Source organism: Oncorhynchus masou, chromosome 5, assembly GCF_036934945.1.
Source record: "Oncorhynchus masou masou isolate Uvic2021 chromosome 5, UVic_Omas_1.1, whole genome shotgun sequence".
In the NCBI taxonomy this organism is placed as follows: Eukaryota; Metazoa; Chordata; class Actinopteri; order Salmoniformes; family Salmonidae; genus Oncorhynchus; species Oncorhynchus masou.
The window spans coordinates 42356659-42377862 of record NC_088216.1 but is presented as its reverse complement, the minus strand read 5'-3'; the positions used below and the strand labels follow the sequence as shown (position 1 = coordinate 42377862).

At 43.8% G+C, this 21204-nt stretch overlaps 1 protein-coding gene across 1 annotated transcript in view; it reads left to right on the top strand.

Annotated features, from left to right (window-relative positions):
- Positions 1–21204, top strand: part of LOC135539610 (tensin-2-like) — an 80540-nt gene that overhangs the window by 24272 nt on the left and 35064 nt on the right. The window contains exon 4 of the mRNA XM_064965590.1: positions 14807–14856. Coding sequence (XP_064821662.1) covers positions 14807–14856 — 50 coding nt within the window. The remainder of the gene's footprint in view (positions 1–14806; positions 14857–21204) is intronic.

Here is a 21204-nt window from a genome sequence, read left to right as displayed (position 1 = left end):
ACTGGCAATTCAGAAGGGACCGATGGTCGTAACCCTTCATAAATCTGGTAATGGCTACAAGAAGATCCACAAACGATTACACTGTCAGGGCAAATACAAATAAATTCAAAAGATATGGAACAGTTGAAAACCTCACGGGTAGAGGACGCAAATGCATTTTGCCCCCAGTATAGGGAGGAGGATGGTGAGAAGCAACAAAATCCATAAGAATCACTGTGAAAGAATTCCAGGCCTTGGTGGCGTCTTGGGGTCACCAGGTTTAAAAAAGCACCATCAGACCCCACCTCCACAACCACAGGCTCTTTGGAAGGGTTGCCAGAAGAAAACACTTTCTGGCTCCAAGACACAGACGCAAGCGCTTGGAGTTTGCCAAACGTCATTTAAATTATGATTGGAAGAAGGTGCCCTGGTCAGATGAGACCAAAATTGAATGATACAGCATGTTTGGCGTCGAAACAGATTCATACAAGGAGAGGCACCTCATATTCACGGTGAAATATGGTGGTGGGTCAGTGATGTGTTGGGGCTGATTTAATTCCAGAGATCCAAGGGCATTGGTTAAGTTTGATGGCGTAAAGAATTCCACCAAGTACCAGGCAATTTTGGCTGACAATCTGGTTGCCTCTGCCAGAATGCTGGGATTTGGCCGTATGTGGACTTTCCAACAAGACAATGATCAAAAACATACCTCAAGATCCACACAGAAATGGTTCTGTGACAACAAAATCAATGTTCTGCCATGGCCATCTCAGTCACCGGACCTAAATCCAATCAAAAACCTGTGGGCTGAGTTGAAGAGGGCAGTTGATAAACGCAATCCCAAGAATGTGAAGGATCTTGAAAGGATCTGCATAGAGGAATGGTCCAAAATCCCACCAAATGTGTTCCTTAACCTTGTAAAACATTACAGGAAAATTGAGGTGGTGGCACCAAGTACTAAATGAGGAGTGCCTATAATTTTGAAACTTGATTTTGGTGAAATGTAATTGTATGATTTTGGCGGGTTCCATTGAAACATTAATAAAGTACAGTATTTCTCACATGTTGGTATTTTATCTCTATAATAATATATATATTTTTTTTTTTAAGTATTTGTGCATTGCCAGTCAGTGGTGCCAGTAATTTTGGAGCCCACTGTAGATGTCCTAACCGACTTTCCAAAACTAACGTATGTTAACAAGAGATTTGTGGAGTGGTTGAAAAAGTAGTTTTAATGACTCCAACCTAAGTGTATGTAAACTTCTGACTTCAACTGTACAAACCCCAACCAGAAGCCATGGATTACAGGCAACATCCACACTGAGCTAAAGGGTAGAGCTTTTGCTTTCAAGGAGTAGGACTCTAACCCGGAAGCTTATATGAAATCCTGCTATGCCCTCCAACGAACCATCAAACAGGCAAAGCGTCAATACTGGACTAAGATTGAATCGTACCACACCGGCTCCGAAGCTGTGGCAGGGCTTGCTAACTACTATATGACTACATGACTACAAAGGGAAGCACAGCCGAGAGCTGCCCAGTGACACAAGCCTACCAGACGAGCTAAGTTACTTCTATGCTCGCTTCGAGACAAGTAACACTGAAGCGTGCATGAGAGCATCAGCTGTTCCAGACGACTGTGTGATCACGCTCTCCGGTGCCAATGCGAGTAAGACCTTTGAACAGGTCAAAATTAACAAGGCCTCAGGGCCAGACAGATTACCAAGACATGTACTCCTCACATGCGCTGACCAACTGGCAAGTATCTTCACTCACATTTTCAACCTGTCCGAGTCTGTAACACCAACATGTTCCAAGCAGACCACCATAGTCCCTGTGCCCAAGAACAATAAGGTAGCACTCACATCTGTAGCTATGAAGTGCTTTGAAAGGCTGGTCATGGCTCACATCAACACCACTACCCTAGACCCACTCCAATACCGCCCCAACAGATCCACAGATGATGCAATCTCTAATGCACTCCACACTGTCCTTTCACACCTGGACAAAAGGACCACCTATGTGAGAATGCCATTCATTGACTAAAGCTCAGCATTCAACACCATAGTGCCCTCAAAGCTCATCACTAAGCTAAGGACCCTGGGACTAAACACCTCCCTCTGCAACTTGATGCTGGAATTCTTGACGGGAAGCCCCCAGGTGGTAAGGGTAGGTAACAACACATCCGCCACGCTGATCCTCAACACGGGGCCCCTCAGGGGTGCGTGCTCAGTCCCCTCCTGTACTCCCTGTTCACTCATGACTACATGGCCAGGCACGACTCCAACACCGTCATTAAGTTTGCCGATGACACAACAGTGGTAGGCCTGATCACCGACAATGACAGCACAGCCTATAGGGAGGAAGTCAGATCAAGACAAAGGAGATGATTGTAGACTACAGGAAAAGGAGGACCGAGCACGCCCCCATTCTCATCGACGAGGCTGTGGAGGAACAGGTTGAGAGCTTTTAAGTTCCTAGGTGTCCACATCATGTGGTACCGGAGTGCCAACTCTAGGTCCAAAAGGGTTCTAAACAGCTTCTACCCCCAAGCCATAGACTCCTGAACTTCTTATCCAATGGCTACCCAGACTATTTGCATTGCCCCACCCCTCCGTATTTTACGCTGTTGCTATGCTCTGTTAATTATCTATGCAAAGTCACTTTAATAACTCTACCTACATGTACATATTACCTCAGTTACCTCAACTATCCAGTGCCCCTGCACATTGACTTTGGACCGGTACTCCCTGTATATAGCTTCACTATTTTCATTTTACAGCTGCTCTTTAATTATTTGTTTTATTTCTTCTTTATTTTAGGTATTTTTTCTTAACTGCATTGTTGGTTAAGGGCTTGTATGTAAGCATTCCACACCTGTTTTATTCAGTAGCATGTGACAAATAACATTTTAAATTTATTTTAAGTTTTGGGTATGCTTGTAATTATTAAGGACTGGGGAGTTTTTCAGTGTAAAAAAAATAAGAAACCGAATGGAGCTAAGCACAGGCAAAATCCTAGAGGAAAACGTGGTTGTCTGCTTTCCACCAGACACTGGGAGATGAATTCACCTTTCAACAGGACAATAACCTAAAACACAAGTCCATATCAACCTTGGAGTTGCTTACCAAGAAGACAGTGAAATGTACCTGAGTGGCCGAGTTAGTTTGACTAAAATCTACTTGAAAGTCTATGGCAAGACCTGAAAGTGGTTGTCTAACAATGATCCAACAACCAATTTGACAACCAACCCGGGTGTGAAAAGCTCTTAGACTTACCCTGAAAGACTCACAGCTGTAATTGCTGCCAAAGGTACTACTACAAAATATTAACTCAGGAATGTGAATACTTACGTAAATACATTTCATTTTCAATAAATGTGCAAAACATTAAAACATGTTTTCACTTTGCCCTTATGGGGTATTGTGTGTAGATGGGTGAGAAAAATCATCCATTTTGAATTGACTGTTACACAACAAAATGTGAAAACGTCAAGGAGTAAGAATACTTTCTGAAGGCACTGTATAATGGATAAAATATGTTTTCCCCTCATCATTCTATAGACAATACCCCATAATGACAAAGCCAAAAATGGTTATTAAAAAGAAAAATCTGAAATACTACATTTACAAAAGTATTCAGACCTTTTACTCAGTACTTTGTTGAAGCACTTTTGGCAGCGATTACAGCCTTGAAGTCTTCTTGGGTATGACACTACAAGCTTGGCAAACCTGTATTTGGGGAGTTTCTCCCATTCTTCTCTGCAGATCTTCTCAAGTTCCCAAGTGGCACAGCAGTCTAAGCCACTGCATCTCGGTGCAAGATTCATCACTACAGTCCTTGGTTCGAATCCAGGCTGTATCACATCCGGCCGTGATTGGGAGTCCCATAGGGGGGCACACAATTGGCCATGCGTTGTCGGAGTTTGGCTGGGTTAGGCCGTCATTGTAAATAAGAATGTGTTCTTAACTGACTTGCCTAGTTAAATAAGTAAAAAAATCCTCTGACAGGTTGGATGTGGAGTGTCGCTGCACAGCTTTTTTCAGGTCTCTCCAGAGATGTTCGATCGGGATCAAGTCCGGACATTCATAGAAATGTCCCAAAGGCACTCCTGCGTTGTCTTGGCTGTGTGCTTAGGGTCGTTGTCCTGTTGGAAGGTGAACATTCGCCACGGTCTGAGGTCCTGAGCACTCTGGAGTAGGTTTTCATCAAGGATCTCTCTGTACTTTGCTCTGTTCATCTTTCCCTCGATCCTGACAAGTCTCCCAGTCCCTGCCTCTGAAAAACATCCACACAGCATGATGCTGCTACCCATGCTTCACTGTAGGGATGGTGCCAGGTTTCCTCCAGACATGACACTTGGCATTCAGGCCAAACAGTTCAATTTTGGTTTCATCAGAACAGAGAATGTTTCTTATGGTCTGAGAGTTTTTAGGTGCCGTTTTGGCAAACTCCAAGAGGGCTGTCCTGTGCCTTTTACTGAGGAGAGCCTTCTGTCTGGTCACTCTACGATACAGGCCTAATTGGTGGAGTGCTGCAGATATGGTTGTCCTTCTGGAAGGTTTTCCCATCTCCACATAGGAACTCTGGAGCTCTGTCAGAGTGACCATCAGGTTCTTGGTCACCTACCTGACCAAAGCCCTTCTACCCCGACTGCTCAGTTTGGCCGGGCGGCCAGCTCTAGAAAGATACTTGGTGTTTCCAAACCTCTTCCATTTAAGAATGATGGAGGCCACTGTGTTCTTGGGGACCGTCAATGCTGCAGAAATGTTTTGGTACCCTTCCCCAGATATGTGCCTCGACACAATCCTGTCTTGGAGCGCTATGGACAAATCCAATTGTATTGGTCACAAACACATATTTAGCAGATGTTATTGCGGGTGTAGCAAAATGCTTGTGTTCCTAGCTCCAATAGTGCATTAGTATCTAACAATTAACAACAATACATCTAAAATAAATATTAGATTGTGCAAAGTCGTAGTGGCATTGACTAAAATACAGTTGATTAGAATACAGTATATACATATGAGATGTGTAAAGCAGTGTGTAAACAATATTTATACATTGTTAAAGTGACTAGTGTTCCATTATTCAAATGGCCAGTGATTCCAAGTCTAGGTATATAGTGCAGCAGCCTCTATTGTGCTGCCATATATTGCTACCTGGGTGGAAGGCCTTCCTGTGACATCCGGTGCTGTAGGTGTCCTGGAGGGTAGGTAGTTTGCACCCGGTGATGCGTTGGGCAGACCGCATCACCCTCTGGAGAGCTCTGCAGTTGCGAGCTGTGCAGTTGCTGTGCCAGGCTGTGATACAGCCCTATAGTATAGGGTTGAAGTGCTCTGATGTGCACTGTCAACTGTGGGACCTTATATAGACAAGTTTGTGCCTTTCCAAATCAGCCCCACTCCACACTGTCCTTTCACACCTGGACAAAAGGACCACCTATGTGAGAATGCCATTCATTGACTAAAGCTCAGCATTCAACACCATAGTGCCCTCAAAGCTCATCACTAAGCTAAGGACCCTGGGACTAAACACCTCCCTCTGCAACTTGATGCTGGAATTCTTGACGGGAAGCCCCCAGGTGGTAAGGGTAGGTAACAACACATCCGCCACGCTGATCCTCAACACGGGGGCCCCTCAGGGGTGCGTGCTCAGTCCCCTCCTGTACTCCCTGTTCACTCATGACTACATGGCCAGGCACGACTCCAACACCGTCATTAAGTTTGCCGATGACACAACAGTGGTAGGCCTGATCACCGACAATGACAGCACAGCCTATAGGGAGGAAGTCAGATCAAGACAAAGGAGATGATTGTAGACTACAGGAAAAGGAGGACCGAGCACGCCCCCATTCTCATCGACGAGGCTGTGGAGGAACAGGTTGAGAGCTTTTAAGTTCCTAGGTGTCCACATCATGTGGTACCGGAGTGCCAACTCTAGGTCCAAAAGGGTTCTAAACAGCTTCTACCCCCAAGCCATAGACTCCTGAACTTCTTATCCAATGGCTACCCAGACTATTTGCATTGCCCCACCCCTCCGTATTTTACGCTGTTGCTATGCTCTGTTAATTATCTATGCAAAGTCACTTTAATAACTCTACCTACATGTACATATTACCTCAGTTACCTCAACTATCCAGTGCCCCTGCACATTGACTTTGGACCGGTACTCCTGTATATAGCTTCACTATTTTCATTTTACAGCTGCTCTTTAATTATTTGTTTTATTTCTTCTTTATTTTAGGTATTTTTTTCTTAACTGCATTGTTGGTTAAGGGCTTGTATGTAAGCATTCCACACCTGTTTTATTCAGTAGCATGTGACAAATAACATTTTAAATTTATTTTAAGTTTTGGGTATGCTTGTAATTATTAAGGACTGGGGAGTTTTTCAGTGTAAAAAAATAAGAAACCGAATGGAGCTAAGCACAGGCAAAATCCTAGAGGAAAACGTGGTTGTCTGCTTTCCACCAGACACTGGGAGATGAATTCACCTTTCAACAGGACAATAACCTAAAACACAAGTCCATATCAACCTTGGAGTTGCTTACCAAGAAGACAGTGAAATGTACCTGAGTGGCCGAGTTAGTTTGACTAAAATCTACTTGAAAGTCTATGGCAAGACCTGAAAGTGGTTGTCTAACAATGATCCAACAACCAATTTGACAACCAACCCGGGTGTGAAAAGCTCTTAGACTTACCCTGAAAGACTCACAGCTGTAATTGCTGCCAAAGGTACTACTACAAAATATTAACTCAGGAATGTGAATACTTACGTAAATACATTTCATTTTCAATAAATGTGCAAAACATTAAAACATGTTTTCACTTTGCCCTTATGGGGTATTGTGTGTAGATGGGTGAGAAAAATCATCCATTTTGAATTGACTGTTACACAACAAAATGTGAAAACGTCAAGGAGTAAGAATACTTTCTGAAGGCACTGTATAATGGATAAAATATGTTTTCCCTCATCATTCTATAGACAATACCCCATAATGACAAAGCCAAAAATGGTTATTAAAAAGAAAAATCTGAAATACTACATTTACAAAAGTATTCAGACCTTTTACTCAGTACTTTGTTGAAGCACTTTTGGCAGCGATTACAGCCTTGAAGTCTTCTTGGGTATGACACTACAAGCTTGGCAAACCTGTATTTGGGAGTTTCTCCCATTCTTCTCTGCAGATCTTCTCAAGTTCCCAAGTGGCACAGCAGTCTAAGCCACTGCATCTCGGTGCAAGATTCATCACTACAGTCCTTGGTTCGAATCCAGGCTGTATCACATCCGGCCGTGATTGGGAGTCCCATAGGGGGGCACACAATTGGCCATGCGTTGTCGGAGTTTGGCTGGGTTAGGCCGTCATTGTAAATAAGAATGTGTTCTTAACTGACTTGCCTAGTTAAATAAGTAAAAAATCCTCTGACAGGTTGGATGTGGAGTGTCGCTGCACAGCTTTTTTCAGGTCTCTCCAGAGATGTTCGATCGGGATCAAGTCCGGACATTCATAGAAATGTCCCAAAGGCACTCCTGCGTTGTCTTGGCTGTGTGCTTAGGGTCGTTGTCCTGTTGGAAGGTGAACATTCGCCACGGTCTGAGGTCCTGAGCACTCTGGAGTAGGTTTTCATCAAGGATCTCTCTGTACTTTGCTCTGTTCATCTTTCCCTCGATCCTGACAAGTCTCCCAGTCCCTGCCTCTGAAAAACATCCACACAGCATGATGCTGCTACCCATGCTTCACTGTAGGGATGGTGCCAGGTTTCCTCCAGACATGACACTTGGCATTCAGGCCAAACAGTTCAATTTTGGTTTCATCAGAACAGAGAATGTTTCTTATGGTCTGAGAGTTTTTAGGTGCCGTTTTGGCAAACTCCAAGAGGGCTGTCCTGTGCCTTTTACTGAGGAGAGCCTTCTGTCTGGTCACTCTACGATACAGGCCTAATTGGTGGAGTGCTGCAGATATGGTTGTCCTTCTGGAAGGTTTTCCCATCTCCACATAGGAACTCTGGAGCTCTGTCAGAGTGACCATCAGGTTCTTGGTCACCTACCTGACCAAAGCCCTTCTACCCCGACTGCTCAGTTTGGCCGGGCGGCCAGCTCTAGAAAGATACTTGGTGTTTCCAAACCTCTTCCATTTAAGAATGATGGAGGCCACTGTGTTCTTGGGGACCGTCAATGCTGCAGAAATGTTTTGGTACCCTTCCCCAGATATGTGCCTCGACACAATCCTGTCTTGGAGCGCTATGGACAAATCCAATTGTATTGGTCACAAACACATATTTAGCAGATGTTATTGCGGGTGTAGCAAAATGCTTGTGTTCCTAGCTCCAATAGTGCATTAGTATCTAACAATTAACAACAATACATCTAAAATAAATATTAGATTGTGCAAAGTCGTAGTGGCATTGACTAAAATACAGTTGATTAGAATACAGTATATACATATGAGATGTGTAAAGCAGTGTGTAAACAATATTTATACATTGTTAAAGTGACTAGTGTTCCATTATTCAAATGGCCAGTGATTCCAAGTCTAGGTATATAGTGCAGCAGCCTCTATTGTGCTGCCATATATTGCTACCTGGGTGGAAGGCCTTCCTGTGACATCCGGTGCTGTAGGTGTCCTGGAGGGTAGGTAGTTTGCACCCGGTGATGCGTTGGGCAGACCGCATCACCCTCTGGAGAGCTCTGCAGTTGCGAGCTGTGCAGTTGCTGTGCCAGGCTGTGATACAGCCCTATAGTATAGGGTTGAAGTGCTCTGATGTGCACTGTCAACTGTGGGACCTTATATAGACAAGTTTGTGCCTTTCCAAATCATGATGTCCAATCAATTGAATTTACCACAGTTGGACTCCAAGTTGTAGAAACATCTCAAGGATGATCAAATTTCGAGTTTCATAGCAAAGGGTCTAAATACAAAAATGTCTAAACCTGTTTTTGCTTTGTCATTGTGAGGCATTGTGTGTAGATTGATGAGGGAAAAATTACATGTAATTTATTTTAGAATAAGGCTGTAACGTAACAAAATAGGGGGGAAAGTCAAGGTGTCTGAATACTTTTCGAATGCACTGTATACATCTCTATATATCTCCATATCCTCTATTGCGTTCTCTCTCTCTCTACCTTCCCCTCCATCTCTCTGTCCTTCCATCCCTCACTCCCTGTCCCCCTCCCTGTTCTTGTTTCTGGTCTTCTCTTTCCGACTCCATTTAGTTTCATATCACCCCTCTTCACATTTTCCCCTGACATGTTTTCATTCCAGTCATCTGCATTGTGTCTAAAACTAAGATTAGAGTTAGTCTAATTTAGATTTAGTCTAATCACAAAATGGCAGAGAGGAGTTTATATGGGTATATTATCATTCCCCTGTACTCAGTTAGGGTCAGTATGTTACTGTGGCTCCTTTTTACTGTACATTGTGGTCCACTGATATTGACGTGTGTGCAGTAGTCTGTAAAACAACAGCACTTAACCATATGGTATTGATTTCTTAAAACTGGTACAGAGCTTATGTGCGTGTGACTGAGGCCTCTTCGTTCCAGACTCACAAGGACACACACAAAGATGCAAAGACGAAGACTGTACACACATGAACATACATTCAGTGGCCAGTTGATTAGGTACGCAACCCGTTCACAAAAATGGTTCGCTTCTACAGACAGTGAGTCACGTGGCAGTGGCTTGCTATATAAAGCAGGCAGACATGCATTGGTGCATTCAGATACTGTTTGAATGTCAGAATGGGCAAAACAAAGCAATTAGGGTTGAGATCTAGTCAGTGGGAGTACTGTGGGCGATAACAGCTTGTTGATGGAGAATGGCAAGAATCGTGCAAGCTAACAGGTTGCCTATAAACAGGCAAATAGCGGCATCTGAACGCACAACTCGTCGGCCAATGTCCCGGATGGGCTATTGGAGCAGACGACCACCCTGGGTTCCACTCCTATCATGCAGCAGACAACCACCCTGGGTTCCACTCCTATCATGCAGCAGACGACCACCCTGGGTTCCACTCCTATCATGCAGCAGACGACCACCCTGGGTTCCACTCCTATCATGCAGCAGACAACCACCCTGGGTTCCACTCCTATCATGCAGCAGACGACCACCCTGGGTTCCACTCCTATCATGCAGCAGACGACCACCCTGGTTTCCACTCCTATCATGCAGCAGACGACCACCCTGGGTTCCACTCCTATCAGCTAAAAACAAGAAAAGGGCGGCTCCAGTGGGCACACGATCACCAACACTGGACAACTGAGGAGTAGAAAAACATTACCTGGTCTGACCATTCCCTGTTCCTGTTGTGTCATGCTGATGGCAGAGTCAGGATTTGGCTTAAGCAGCATGAATCCATGGCCCCATCCTGCCTGGTGTCAACATGACAGGCTGGTGGTGTAATGGTGTGGGGAATGTTTTCCTGGTACACATTAGGTCCCTTAAGACTAATTGAGCAATGTTTGAATGCCACACCTTGTAAAATTTAGGCTGTTCTGGAGGCAAAAGGGAGTCCAGTACAATACCAGTGTACTGGTAGTGTGTGTGTGTGTCTGTCTGTCTGTCTGTCTGTCTGTCTGTCTGTCTGTCTGTATGGGACAGTGTGCATTTTGTGCTTGTTGCTTTTGTAAATGTATATTGGCTTGTGTTTTCATAAGTATATGGAATGAAGAGGAGGCCTTTGTGCATTCAGTAAACGCCTGTCTAATTGCCAGCTAGGGAGGGAGACGTAATCTGGTGTTTACTTTGGCCCAACTCTACCCCTGTACTCCCCCCTCCCTCCCTTTCTCAGATGAGGAGGGATGGTGTGGCAGTGTACCCTCTAGTTGTAACAATAAACAGATCGAATTGAAAAATGTTAATAGATAGTTAGTCATAAACAGGCTTAACAAGTGTGAAATACCAAACAGAATCAATTATGACATAAGGGCTGTAATTCTTTCCAATGTGTGCAGTGCGCACTTGCTCACTTACTGCGCCTCATTCATTGAACATCGATGACTACATACATTCTGTATTATCACAGGTTGTGAAGTATAGTATACGGCACATTTCAGTGTAGGACTACAAAGCAGTTTAGACAGATTCATTTCTGCCTCTCTGGGACATGATGCAGTTTGTATATCCGTGCAGTGCATATATGTGTGTGTGTGTAACAGTCTGGCGTCATGCCCCACAAGTCTGTCATGTGGAAGGGGAAATCTGTGATGACAGCATGACTGCAGCATTATTTCCTGTCCAGCTGTAGAGCGAGGTCGAGAGAGAGAGAGATACCCTTTTCAGCAGTGGTCACCAACCTATTCTGAGTCGAGATTACTTTGAGTCAAAATCCAAGCCCGAGATTTACCACCCATTTAATTTTAAACATGACTTAAAAAACGCAAGCCTAGGCCTTAATAGTTCTGTAGCAATGAGGTTTGTGCAGTAGGCTATAGGCACAATACATTATCACTGCATATTGGCTATGACTGAATTGCCCTGTCTATGTTATTCTTCTCAGACCATTAAAAAAGTTATACATTTGTTTTATTACTTGTGAGGCACAGTTGAGTGAGCATAATTAGCTGAGGGCCTGCATCTGATGGTCAGTCAGAGGGAGGGAAAGAGCAGCGGTGATAGCTTTGATGCTACCAACTTAGGATACTAAAGAGGCCTTTCTACTGACTCTGAAAAACACCGAAAGAAAGATGCCCAGGGTCCCTGCTCATCTGAGTGAACATGCCTTAGGCATGCTGCAAGGAGGCATGAGCACTGCAGATGTGACCAGGGCAATAAATTGCGATGTCCTTACTGTGAGACGCCTAAAACAGCGCTACAGGGAGACAGGACGGACAGCTGATCATCCACAGTGGCAGACCACGTGTAACAACACCTGCACAGGATCGGTACATCCGAACATCACACCTGCGGGACAGGTACAGATGGCAACAACAACTGCCTGAGTTACACCAGGAACGCACAATTTTTCCATCAGTGCTCCGGCTGTCTGCAATAGGCTGAGAGATGCTGGACTGAGGGCTTGTAGGCCTGTTGTAAGGCAGGTCCTCACCAGACATCACTGGCATCAACGTAGCCTATGGGCACAAACCCACCGTCGCTGGACCAGACAGGACTGGCAAAAAGTGCTCCTCACTGACAAGTCAAGGTTTCGTCTTACCAGGGGTGATGGTCGGATTCGCATTTATCATCGAAGGAATGAGCGTTACCCTGAGGCCTGTACTCTGGAGCGGGATCGAGGTGGAGGGTCCGTCGTGGTCTGGGGCAGTGTGTCACAGCATCATCGGACTGAGCTTGTTGTCATTGCAGGCAATCTCAACGCTGTGCGTTACAGGGAAGACATCCTCCTCCCTCATGTGGTCCCCTTCCTGCAGGCTCATCCTGACATGACCCTCCAGCATGACAATGCCACCACGCACAGAACGAGCAGTATGGCTGATTTTCTGTAAGACAGGAATGTCAGTGTTCTGCCATGGCCAGTGAAGAGCACTGATTTCAATCCCATTGAGCACGTCTGTTAGATCGGAGGGTGAAGGCTAGGGACATTCCCTCCAGAAATGTCCGGGAACTTGCAGGTGTCTTGTTGGAAGAGTGGGGTAACATCTCACAGCAAGAACTGGCAAATCTGGTGCAGTCCATGAGGAGGAGATGCACTGCAGCACTTCATGCAGCTGGTGGCCACACCAGATACTGACTGTTACTTTTAAAAAATTGCATTTATTTAACCATTAACTAGGCAAGTCAGTTGAGAACAAATTTTTATTTACAATGACGGCCTACACCTGCCAAACTCGGACGACGCTGGGCCAGTTGTGCGCCGCCCTATGGGACTCCCAATCACAGCCGGTTGTGATACAGTCTGGATTCGAATCAGGTTGTCTGTAGTGACGCCTCTAGCTGAGGTGCAGTGCCTTAGACCACTGCGCCACTTGGGAGCTTTTGATTATGACCCCCCCCCCCCTTTTGGTCAGGGACACATTATTCAATTTCTGTTTGTCACATGTCTGTGGAACTTGTTCAGTTTATGTCTGTCGTTTAATCTTATGTTCATACAAATATTTACACATGTTAAGTTTGCTGAAACTAAACGCAGCTCACAGTAAGAGGACGTTTCTTTTTTTTGATGAGCTTAAATGGGCGTTGGTTAAATTGTGATTTTAATGAATGTATTGAAGGCATATTTCTTTCCTGTGAGCGCAGAAAGGTTTTTAGCAGAGTGGTAGGAATGGACTCACTGCTCCATGAGCGGAATTTCCAACCACACCGCTCACATGCTCTGCACCCGACTCACTGTTTCTCCACTCTCCCTCCTCTGAGAAAAAGGGGGCAGTCTTCCGGTTTATTTTTTTTTAAATCAAATCGTTTGGAAATTATTTCTGCCTCGTGCACCAATTCATGTTGTTTCTCCTATGACCAAAGAAAGTGAAATATTCCTCGATGTAAAAAAAAAACTACCTTATAGAAACACTTTGCTATACTCATTTATTGCAGTCGAAGCGCTGGTTGTGGCGTGAGTGGAAGTAGGGAGAACGAGCATTTTGTGGCTTATAAAAGTGTTGACAGTGCCTAATAACTTAAACCTTAACTCATAAAATAGCAGCTCTTTGCTGTATTCATTGAATCTCTCTCTAGCCATCGCGATCGACCGGTTGGTGACCACTGCTTTACAGACATAGAACACCACTACAGTAACGTGTCGATAGTGACATTTTGATAACCTTCAGTCAATTTCAATGAGTGCCAGAAGGTTCTGTACTGTTTCCCTGATGACAATACATGTTGCTTATTGATGTGTTGTGTTGAGTTTATGGTAGTGATGGATGTTAGTCCCGCTTCAGAAGCGGCATTCCTTTACAGACAAGTAAAATGCTTGTTCACTGGCTCCAGAGAAGGTTTTGTGTCGGCATTTAAAATGCCGTAGTGTACCCTTACGGTCAAACATGCCTTAACCAAGGCTCTTTCAAGGTGGCACATTCCACATGTCTGTAAAGGGTAAGAAAGAGTTCCAAAATTTAGCAGAAGCTGCTGAAAAAAATGTATCCTATAAATATTTAAATGTACATGTTTTACATTGAAAAGAAAAGAAAGGAAAACTGCAAGGCTGAATGGGAGACAAAACAAGCAACAAAATAAGAAAATATGTTCGGAAAAATCAGCTAAAATTAGCTAACGGAGCAAAGAACAGAGAGATCCTTGATGAAAACCTGCTCCAGAGAGCTTAGGACCTCAGGCCGGGGTAAAGGTTCACCTTCCAACAGTACAATGACCCTAAGCACACAGCCAAGACAATGCAAGTGTGGCTTGGGGACAAGTCCCTGAATGTCCTTGAGTGGTCCAGCCAGAGCCCGGACTTGAACCAGATCGAACATCTCTGGAGAGGCCTGAAAAAAACTGTGCAGCGACGCTTCCCATCCAACCTGACAGAGCTTGAGAGGATTTGCAGAGACAAATGGCAGAAACGCCCCAAATACAGGGGTGCCAAGCTTGTAGCGTCATACCCAAGAAGACTCGAGGCTGTAATCTCTGCCAAAGGTGCTTCAACAAAGGTGCTTCAACCCTGAGTGAAGGGTCTGAATAATTATGTAAATGTGATATTTCCGTTAAATATTTTACATTTCTTATCCTGTTTTTGGTTTGTCATTATGTGGTATTGTGTGAAGATTGATGGGGGACTATTTACTAAATTTTAGAATAAGGCTATAATGTAACAAAGTGGAAAAATTGAAAGGGTCTGAATACTTTCCGAATGCACTGTATCATTCTTATTTCTATGGTTTTGAACTCTGTACAACTTTAGTAATGTGTTCTCTCTCTTTATGCCTCTTTCTCAGCAGGGGTCCACTAAGTCCCTGTCCCATAAGAAGAGGATCTTCCTTCCCAGGTACCAAATGCTTTTTATATTCTGTAGTAAAGGACTTAGCAGAGAGTGATAAATGAGGCCAGAGATATAATCGGGTTAAAGTTGTCTGTCTCTCCGACAGATTTCCATCATATGGACGTTTTGGAGATGACAGCTTCAAACAGAAGCATGTCTGTTCTACAAAATAAATTTCCAAATAATTGTATTCTCAAATAAATACATATCTGTTACATTGTGTGTACTGCACTGACATGCATGATTTATGCTGACACTCTGATGTTCAGCTGAAGGGAACTAAATATTATATAACACGCACCACTAGGGCGCTCAACTCAAATAGCGGTGTAGCCTACTGTAGCTACTAGCAAAGTAATTCAAAGTTTATACTTCATTAGTTAAGATGTAACTTTCCAGTGCTGCTATTTTTGTAATGTTATTAAAACAAAATCAGACAACCCCATAGTGGAATAGTTTACCTATTTACCTAGACAGCTTGTTGTTATGTGTTCTATGAGAGATCAATATTCATTTCGAGGCGCATTCAATTTACAAGATCTATGAAATCAAATACAGTTTTATTGGTCGCATACACATACAGTGCCACCAGAGATTCTGGGTTCGAGCCCAGGCTCTGTCGCAGCTGGCCGCAACCGGGAGGCCCATTGGGCGACGCACAATTGGCCCAGCATCGTCCGGGTTTGGCAGGCAGGGATATCCTTGTCTCATCGCGCACTCACGACTCCTGTGGCGGGCCGGTCGCAGTGCACTCTGACCAGGGTGCCAGGTGTACGGTGTTTCCTCCGACATATTGGTGTGGCTGGCTTCAAGAAGCAGTGCGGCTAGGTTGGGTTGTGTTTCGGCGGACGCGTGGCTCTCGACCTTCGCCTCTCCCGAGTCCGTATGGGAGTTGCAGCGATGAGAAAAGACTGTAACTACTACTAATTGGATACCATGAAATTGGGGAGAAAAAAAGGGGGTAGAAGAAAAAAGAAGACATCTAAACACAATATCCTATCATGACAAAGCAACTTCAGACCCTTTGCTATGAGATTTGAAATTGCCATTATGTGCATCCTGTTTCCATTGATCATCCTTGTGATGTTTCTTCAACTTGGAGTGCACCTGTGGTAAATTCAATTGATTGGAAAGGCACCCACATCGGTCCCACAGTTTACAGCGCATGTCAGAGCAAAAACCAAGCCATGACATTAAAGAAATTATCCGTAGAGCTCTGAGACAGGATTGTGTTACCTGTGGTACCAACACATTTATGAAGAATTGTAGGTCCCCAAGAAAACAGTGGCCTCCGTCATCAATGTACAGAGAGATCCTTGATGAAAACCTGCTCCAGAGAGCTCAGGACCTCAGACTGGGGTCAATGACAATGCATGAACCAAGACAATGCATGAGTGGCTTGGGGACAAGTCTCTGAATGTCCTTGAGTGGTCCAGGCAGAGCCCGGACTTGAACCAGATCGAACATCTCTGGAGAGGCCTGAAAACACCTATGCAGCAACGCTCCACATCCAACCTGACGGGGCTTCAGAGGATCAGCGGAGAAGAATGGGAGAAACTCCCCAAATACAGGTTATCCAGGCATACCCCTGAAGACTCGAGGCTGTAATCGCTGCCAAAAGTGCTTCAACAAAGTACGGAGTAAAGGGTCTGAATACTTACGTAAACGTGATATTTCAGTTAAAAATTGTTGCTTTGTTTTTGCTTTGTCATTATGGGGTATTGTGTGTAGATTGATGAGGAGGGAAAACAATTTTATAGTAAGTCTGCAAATTAACAAAATGTGGAAAAAGTGAAGGGGTCTGAATACTTCCCGGATGCATTGTATTTATTAGGGATCCCCATTAGCTTCCGCCAAGCCAGCACAGCCAAGCAGTTTAGTCACCTCAACTTGCTCAATTTCCACATCATTCATTACAAGATGTAGTTTAGGTTTAGTGAATGATTTATCCCAAATACAATGCTTTTAGTTTTGTAAACATTTAGGACTATCTTATTCTTTGCTACCCATTCCGATACTAACTGCAGCTCTTTAAGTGTTGCTGTCATTTCTGTCGCTGTAGCAGCTGACATGTATAGTGTTGAGTCATCCGCATACATAGACACACTGACCTTACTCAAAGCCAGTGGCATGTCGTTAGTAAAGATTTTAAAAACAAGGGGCCTGAACAGCTACCCTGGGGAATTCCTCATTCTACCTGGATCATGTTTGAGAGGCTTCCATTAAAGAACACCCTCTGTGTTCTGTAAGACAAGTAACTCTTTATCCACATTTTAGCAGGTGGTGTAAAGCCATAACACATACGTTGAAGAATCTCAAATATAAAATATATTTTGATTTGTTCATCACTTGGTTACTACAAATCCAAATCAAATCAAATCAAATTTTATTTGTCACATACACATGGTTAGCATATGTTAATGCGAGTGTAGCCAAATGCTTGTGCTTCTAGTTTCGACAATGCAGTAATAACCAACAAGTAATCTAACTAACAATTCCTAAACTACTGTTTTATACACAGTGTAAGGGGATAAAGAATAACATCGAATAACAGCAGTTGCCGTACCAGGCGGTGATACAGCCCGCCAGGATGCTCTCGATTGTGCATCTGTAGAAGTTTGTGAGTGCTTTTGGTGACAAGCCGAATTTCTTCAGCCTCCTGAGGTTGAAGAGGCGCTGCTGCGCCTTCTTCACGATGCTGTCTGTGTGAGTGGACCAATTCAGTTTGTCTGTGATGTGTATGCCGAGGAACTTAAAACTTGCTACTCTCTCCACTACTGTTCCATCGATGTGGATAGGGGGGTGTTCCCTCTGCTGTTTCCTGAAGTCCACAATCATCTCCTTAGTTTTGTTGACGTTGAGTGTGAGGTTATTTTCCTGACACCACACTCCGAGGGCCCTCACCTCCTCCCTGTAGGCCGTCTCGTCGTTGTTGGTAATCAAGCCTACCACTGTTGTGTCGTCCGCAAACTTGATGATTGAGTTGGAGGCGTGCGTGGCCACGCAGTCGTGGGTGAACAGGGAGTTATGTGGCATGTGTTATTTCAAAGTGTTGATGTCTTCACTATTATTCTATAAAGTAGAAAATAGGAAAAAGAAAGAAAAACCCTTGAATGAGTAGGTGCGTCCAACCTTTTGACTGGTATTGTATGTGTGTGTGCGATGGGATGTATAGACAGGATATGGATAGAATATGTAGTATATCTGAAGAGTAGTATGTATAGCAATGGTTAAATAGGATAGGCCTTGACTAGAATACAGTATATATGTATGAAGTGGGTAAAAACAGTATGGAAACATTATTATAGGGACCAATGTTCCATGACTATGTACATAGAGTAGCAGCCTCTAAGGTGCGTGTTAGAGTAACCAGGAGGTAGCCGTCTATTGACAATGACTGAAGTTGTGGGCAGAGTACCGGGCGGAGGCCGGCTAGTGGTGACTATTTAGCAGTCTGATGGCCTTGAGATAGAAGCTGTTTTTCAGTCTCTCAGTCCAAGATTTGATGCACATATACTGACCTCGGGTGGCTGAGGTCGTTGATGATCTTCTTGGCCTTCGCGTGACACCGGGTGCTGAAGGTGTCCCGGAGGCCAGTATGCCCCCAGTGAAGCGTTGGGCAGACCGCACCACCCTCTGGAGAGCCCTGCGGTTGCGTACGGTGCAGTTGCCGTACCAAGCTGTGATACAGCCCGACAGGATGCTCTCAATGGTGCATCTGTAAAAGTTTCTTAGGGGCCAAGTGGAATTTCTTCAGCCTCCTGAGGTTGAAGAAGCGCCTTCTTGACCACACTGTCTGTGCGGGTGGACCATTTCAGATTATCAGTGATGTGTACGCCAAGGAACTTGAACCTTTTCACTTTCTCCACTGCGGCCTCGTCTGTGTATGGGGGCGTGCTCCCTTTGCTGTCTCCTGAAGTCCACGATCAGCTCCTTTGTTTTGATGAGGTAGAGGTCATTTTTCTGTCACCACTCCGGATAGGAAGGGAAACATGTATTCTGAGGTCCAAGCAGTCACAGGTGTCGTGTCCAATAGGCTAAATGGAATTTAACTTGCCATATAATTACTCCTGTTTATACAAAAAATCATTAAATCCACCAGAGAGCATGATTTAGGCACAGAAGATCATTAGCTTCTTTTTTTTAATAGCTTTTTTAAATAGCTGTGGATTGTTTTAAATCGCCAAGGTATAAGCACGCAATTTGGGTAAATAGCTGATTGTTGATTTGCGGCTGTTGGTGAAAAGCATCTAAAATAAGCCTAAGCCTATTGTAGTATTTCAAGATACGGTGGCTGGGGAAAAAAGAGAGGAGACAAAGAAAAAACAAGCTGGTCTTTTAGTTAGGCTATCAAAATCCTGAACTCGCAATAGGTTATTGAGCTAACAGTAGCTTATCATATTGGCACTATAGCCGATGGCATCGGCCATATCACCGGTGAGTGCGCATATTCACTGTCTATGATTGGGCGAGTCCGTGCTCCTGGAAAGCTAATTTCCTCCTCCAGGGTAGATGGACATCATAGTCTACAACATGTCTCCCATTTTCATAGGCCTTGACTAGATCGTTGCGTTCAAAGACAAGGTAGTTTTTTGTTGATCTTAGTTTGTCCGTGCTAGCAGAGTAGCCTACCCTGTCTGTCACTTTTGTGCTAATAAAGTTCTGCTATTGTCTTCAGTCATGGAATAAAAGTGGCATGGAATTGCATGAAATATGTTTATAAAAGGCCATGTTTTTTTCTCATGTTTCTCTTGGCTCCTCCTAAAACATTTCCCTCGAGCTGGGGCTGAGCTCTGGATGTGTGCTAAGAAAGGAGAGGAAAAGCAGAACAGTATTTCTTTTTGCTAACAGTGAGTCAGTTCCCACTGGGCACAACTGGTTGAATCAAGGTTATTTCGATGTAATCTGTCAACGTATTGTGATGTGGAATTTATGTGCAAGATATATTGGATTTTGAAAAAGTGTAATTAAAATAAACTGTTGTTTTGAGGGTGAAAGTTCAACATAGACAAACCTTGTACGAAATATGGTGAATTTGTACCTTCAAAACAATGTCAGATCTTCAACGTTCTATCCAACGTCAGAAAAAAAACTAGACTGGGAAGTACCTCCTAGTGGTGACTTGATCTATCTACAGCTACCCTTTGGTCTCCCACCCAGGGTTTTAACCAAGCCCAGCCATGATATTTGTCACTGACTATTACCAATGTGCTACCATAAGAGATCTCCTCTTAAAAACTAAATAGATTCACTGTTGTTACCGAAGTCATTCCAAAGGGTAGGTTTAACAGTGCCAATGAAATGTGACCATACACTCATATCATCAATAATTCTCTTTAGGCCTAGATATCTTTTGCAGTCAAATCAACAGCCATTGTTCCAATTCAACCCTGAATTCAACTAAAAATAGACAATACAATAGGCCTAGGGTTTCCAGCTCTGGTTGATTTCAAATGTAATGATATTGAATTGTGTTTGGTTGTCAAATCAACAACATTTGAACATTCAAAGAAGATGTATTAGGTTGTAGACTTTGGTTAGCCAGACCTGCACTTCCTCCATTTGACCCTTTCACAGCCATCAAACTCTAACTTTTTTAAAGTCATTCCTCTTGCAACTGAGTTAGGAAGGACACCTGTATCTTTGTAGTGACTGGGTGTATTGATACACTGTCCAAAGTGTAATTAAAACCTTCACCATGCTCAAAGGGGATATTCAATGTTTTCACCCATCTACCAATAGGTGCCCTTTGCTAGGCATTGGAAAACCTCCCTAGTATTTGTGGTTGAATCTGTCTGAAATTCACTGCTCGGCTGAGAGACCTTACAGATTGTGGTATGTGTGGGGTACAGAGATTGAGGTAGTCATTCAAAACACTTTTATTGCACCCCGGGTAAGTCCATGTAAGCAAAGGTTTACTCCTGAACTTATTTAGGCTTGCCAAAACAAGGGGGTTGAAGACCTATTGACTCGAGACATTTCAGCTTTTCATAATTGAATTAATTTGTCATAAAAAAAAACATCATTCCACTTTGACATGATGGGGCCAATGATGACAAAAATCTCAATCGAATAATTTTAAATACAGGCTGTAACACAACAAAATATGGAAGAAGGGTGTGAATACATTCTGAAAGCACTGTAAGTTTAACTGCAATCCAAGTCATTTGGGTCTGCTATTAGACGAAGCACAGTGATCATACATTCATTCATCTGTTGTAAAAATAAACAAAATATCTGACATTGTAGGCCCATTTGAACTTTGCTGTGCTTTTAAATGGTTGAAAGTGCAGAGATAGACATCTGGGTGACAGCCAAACCAAAAATCCGACCTTGTTTTTCCAGTGGAATTTG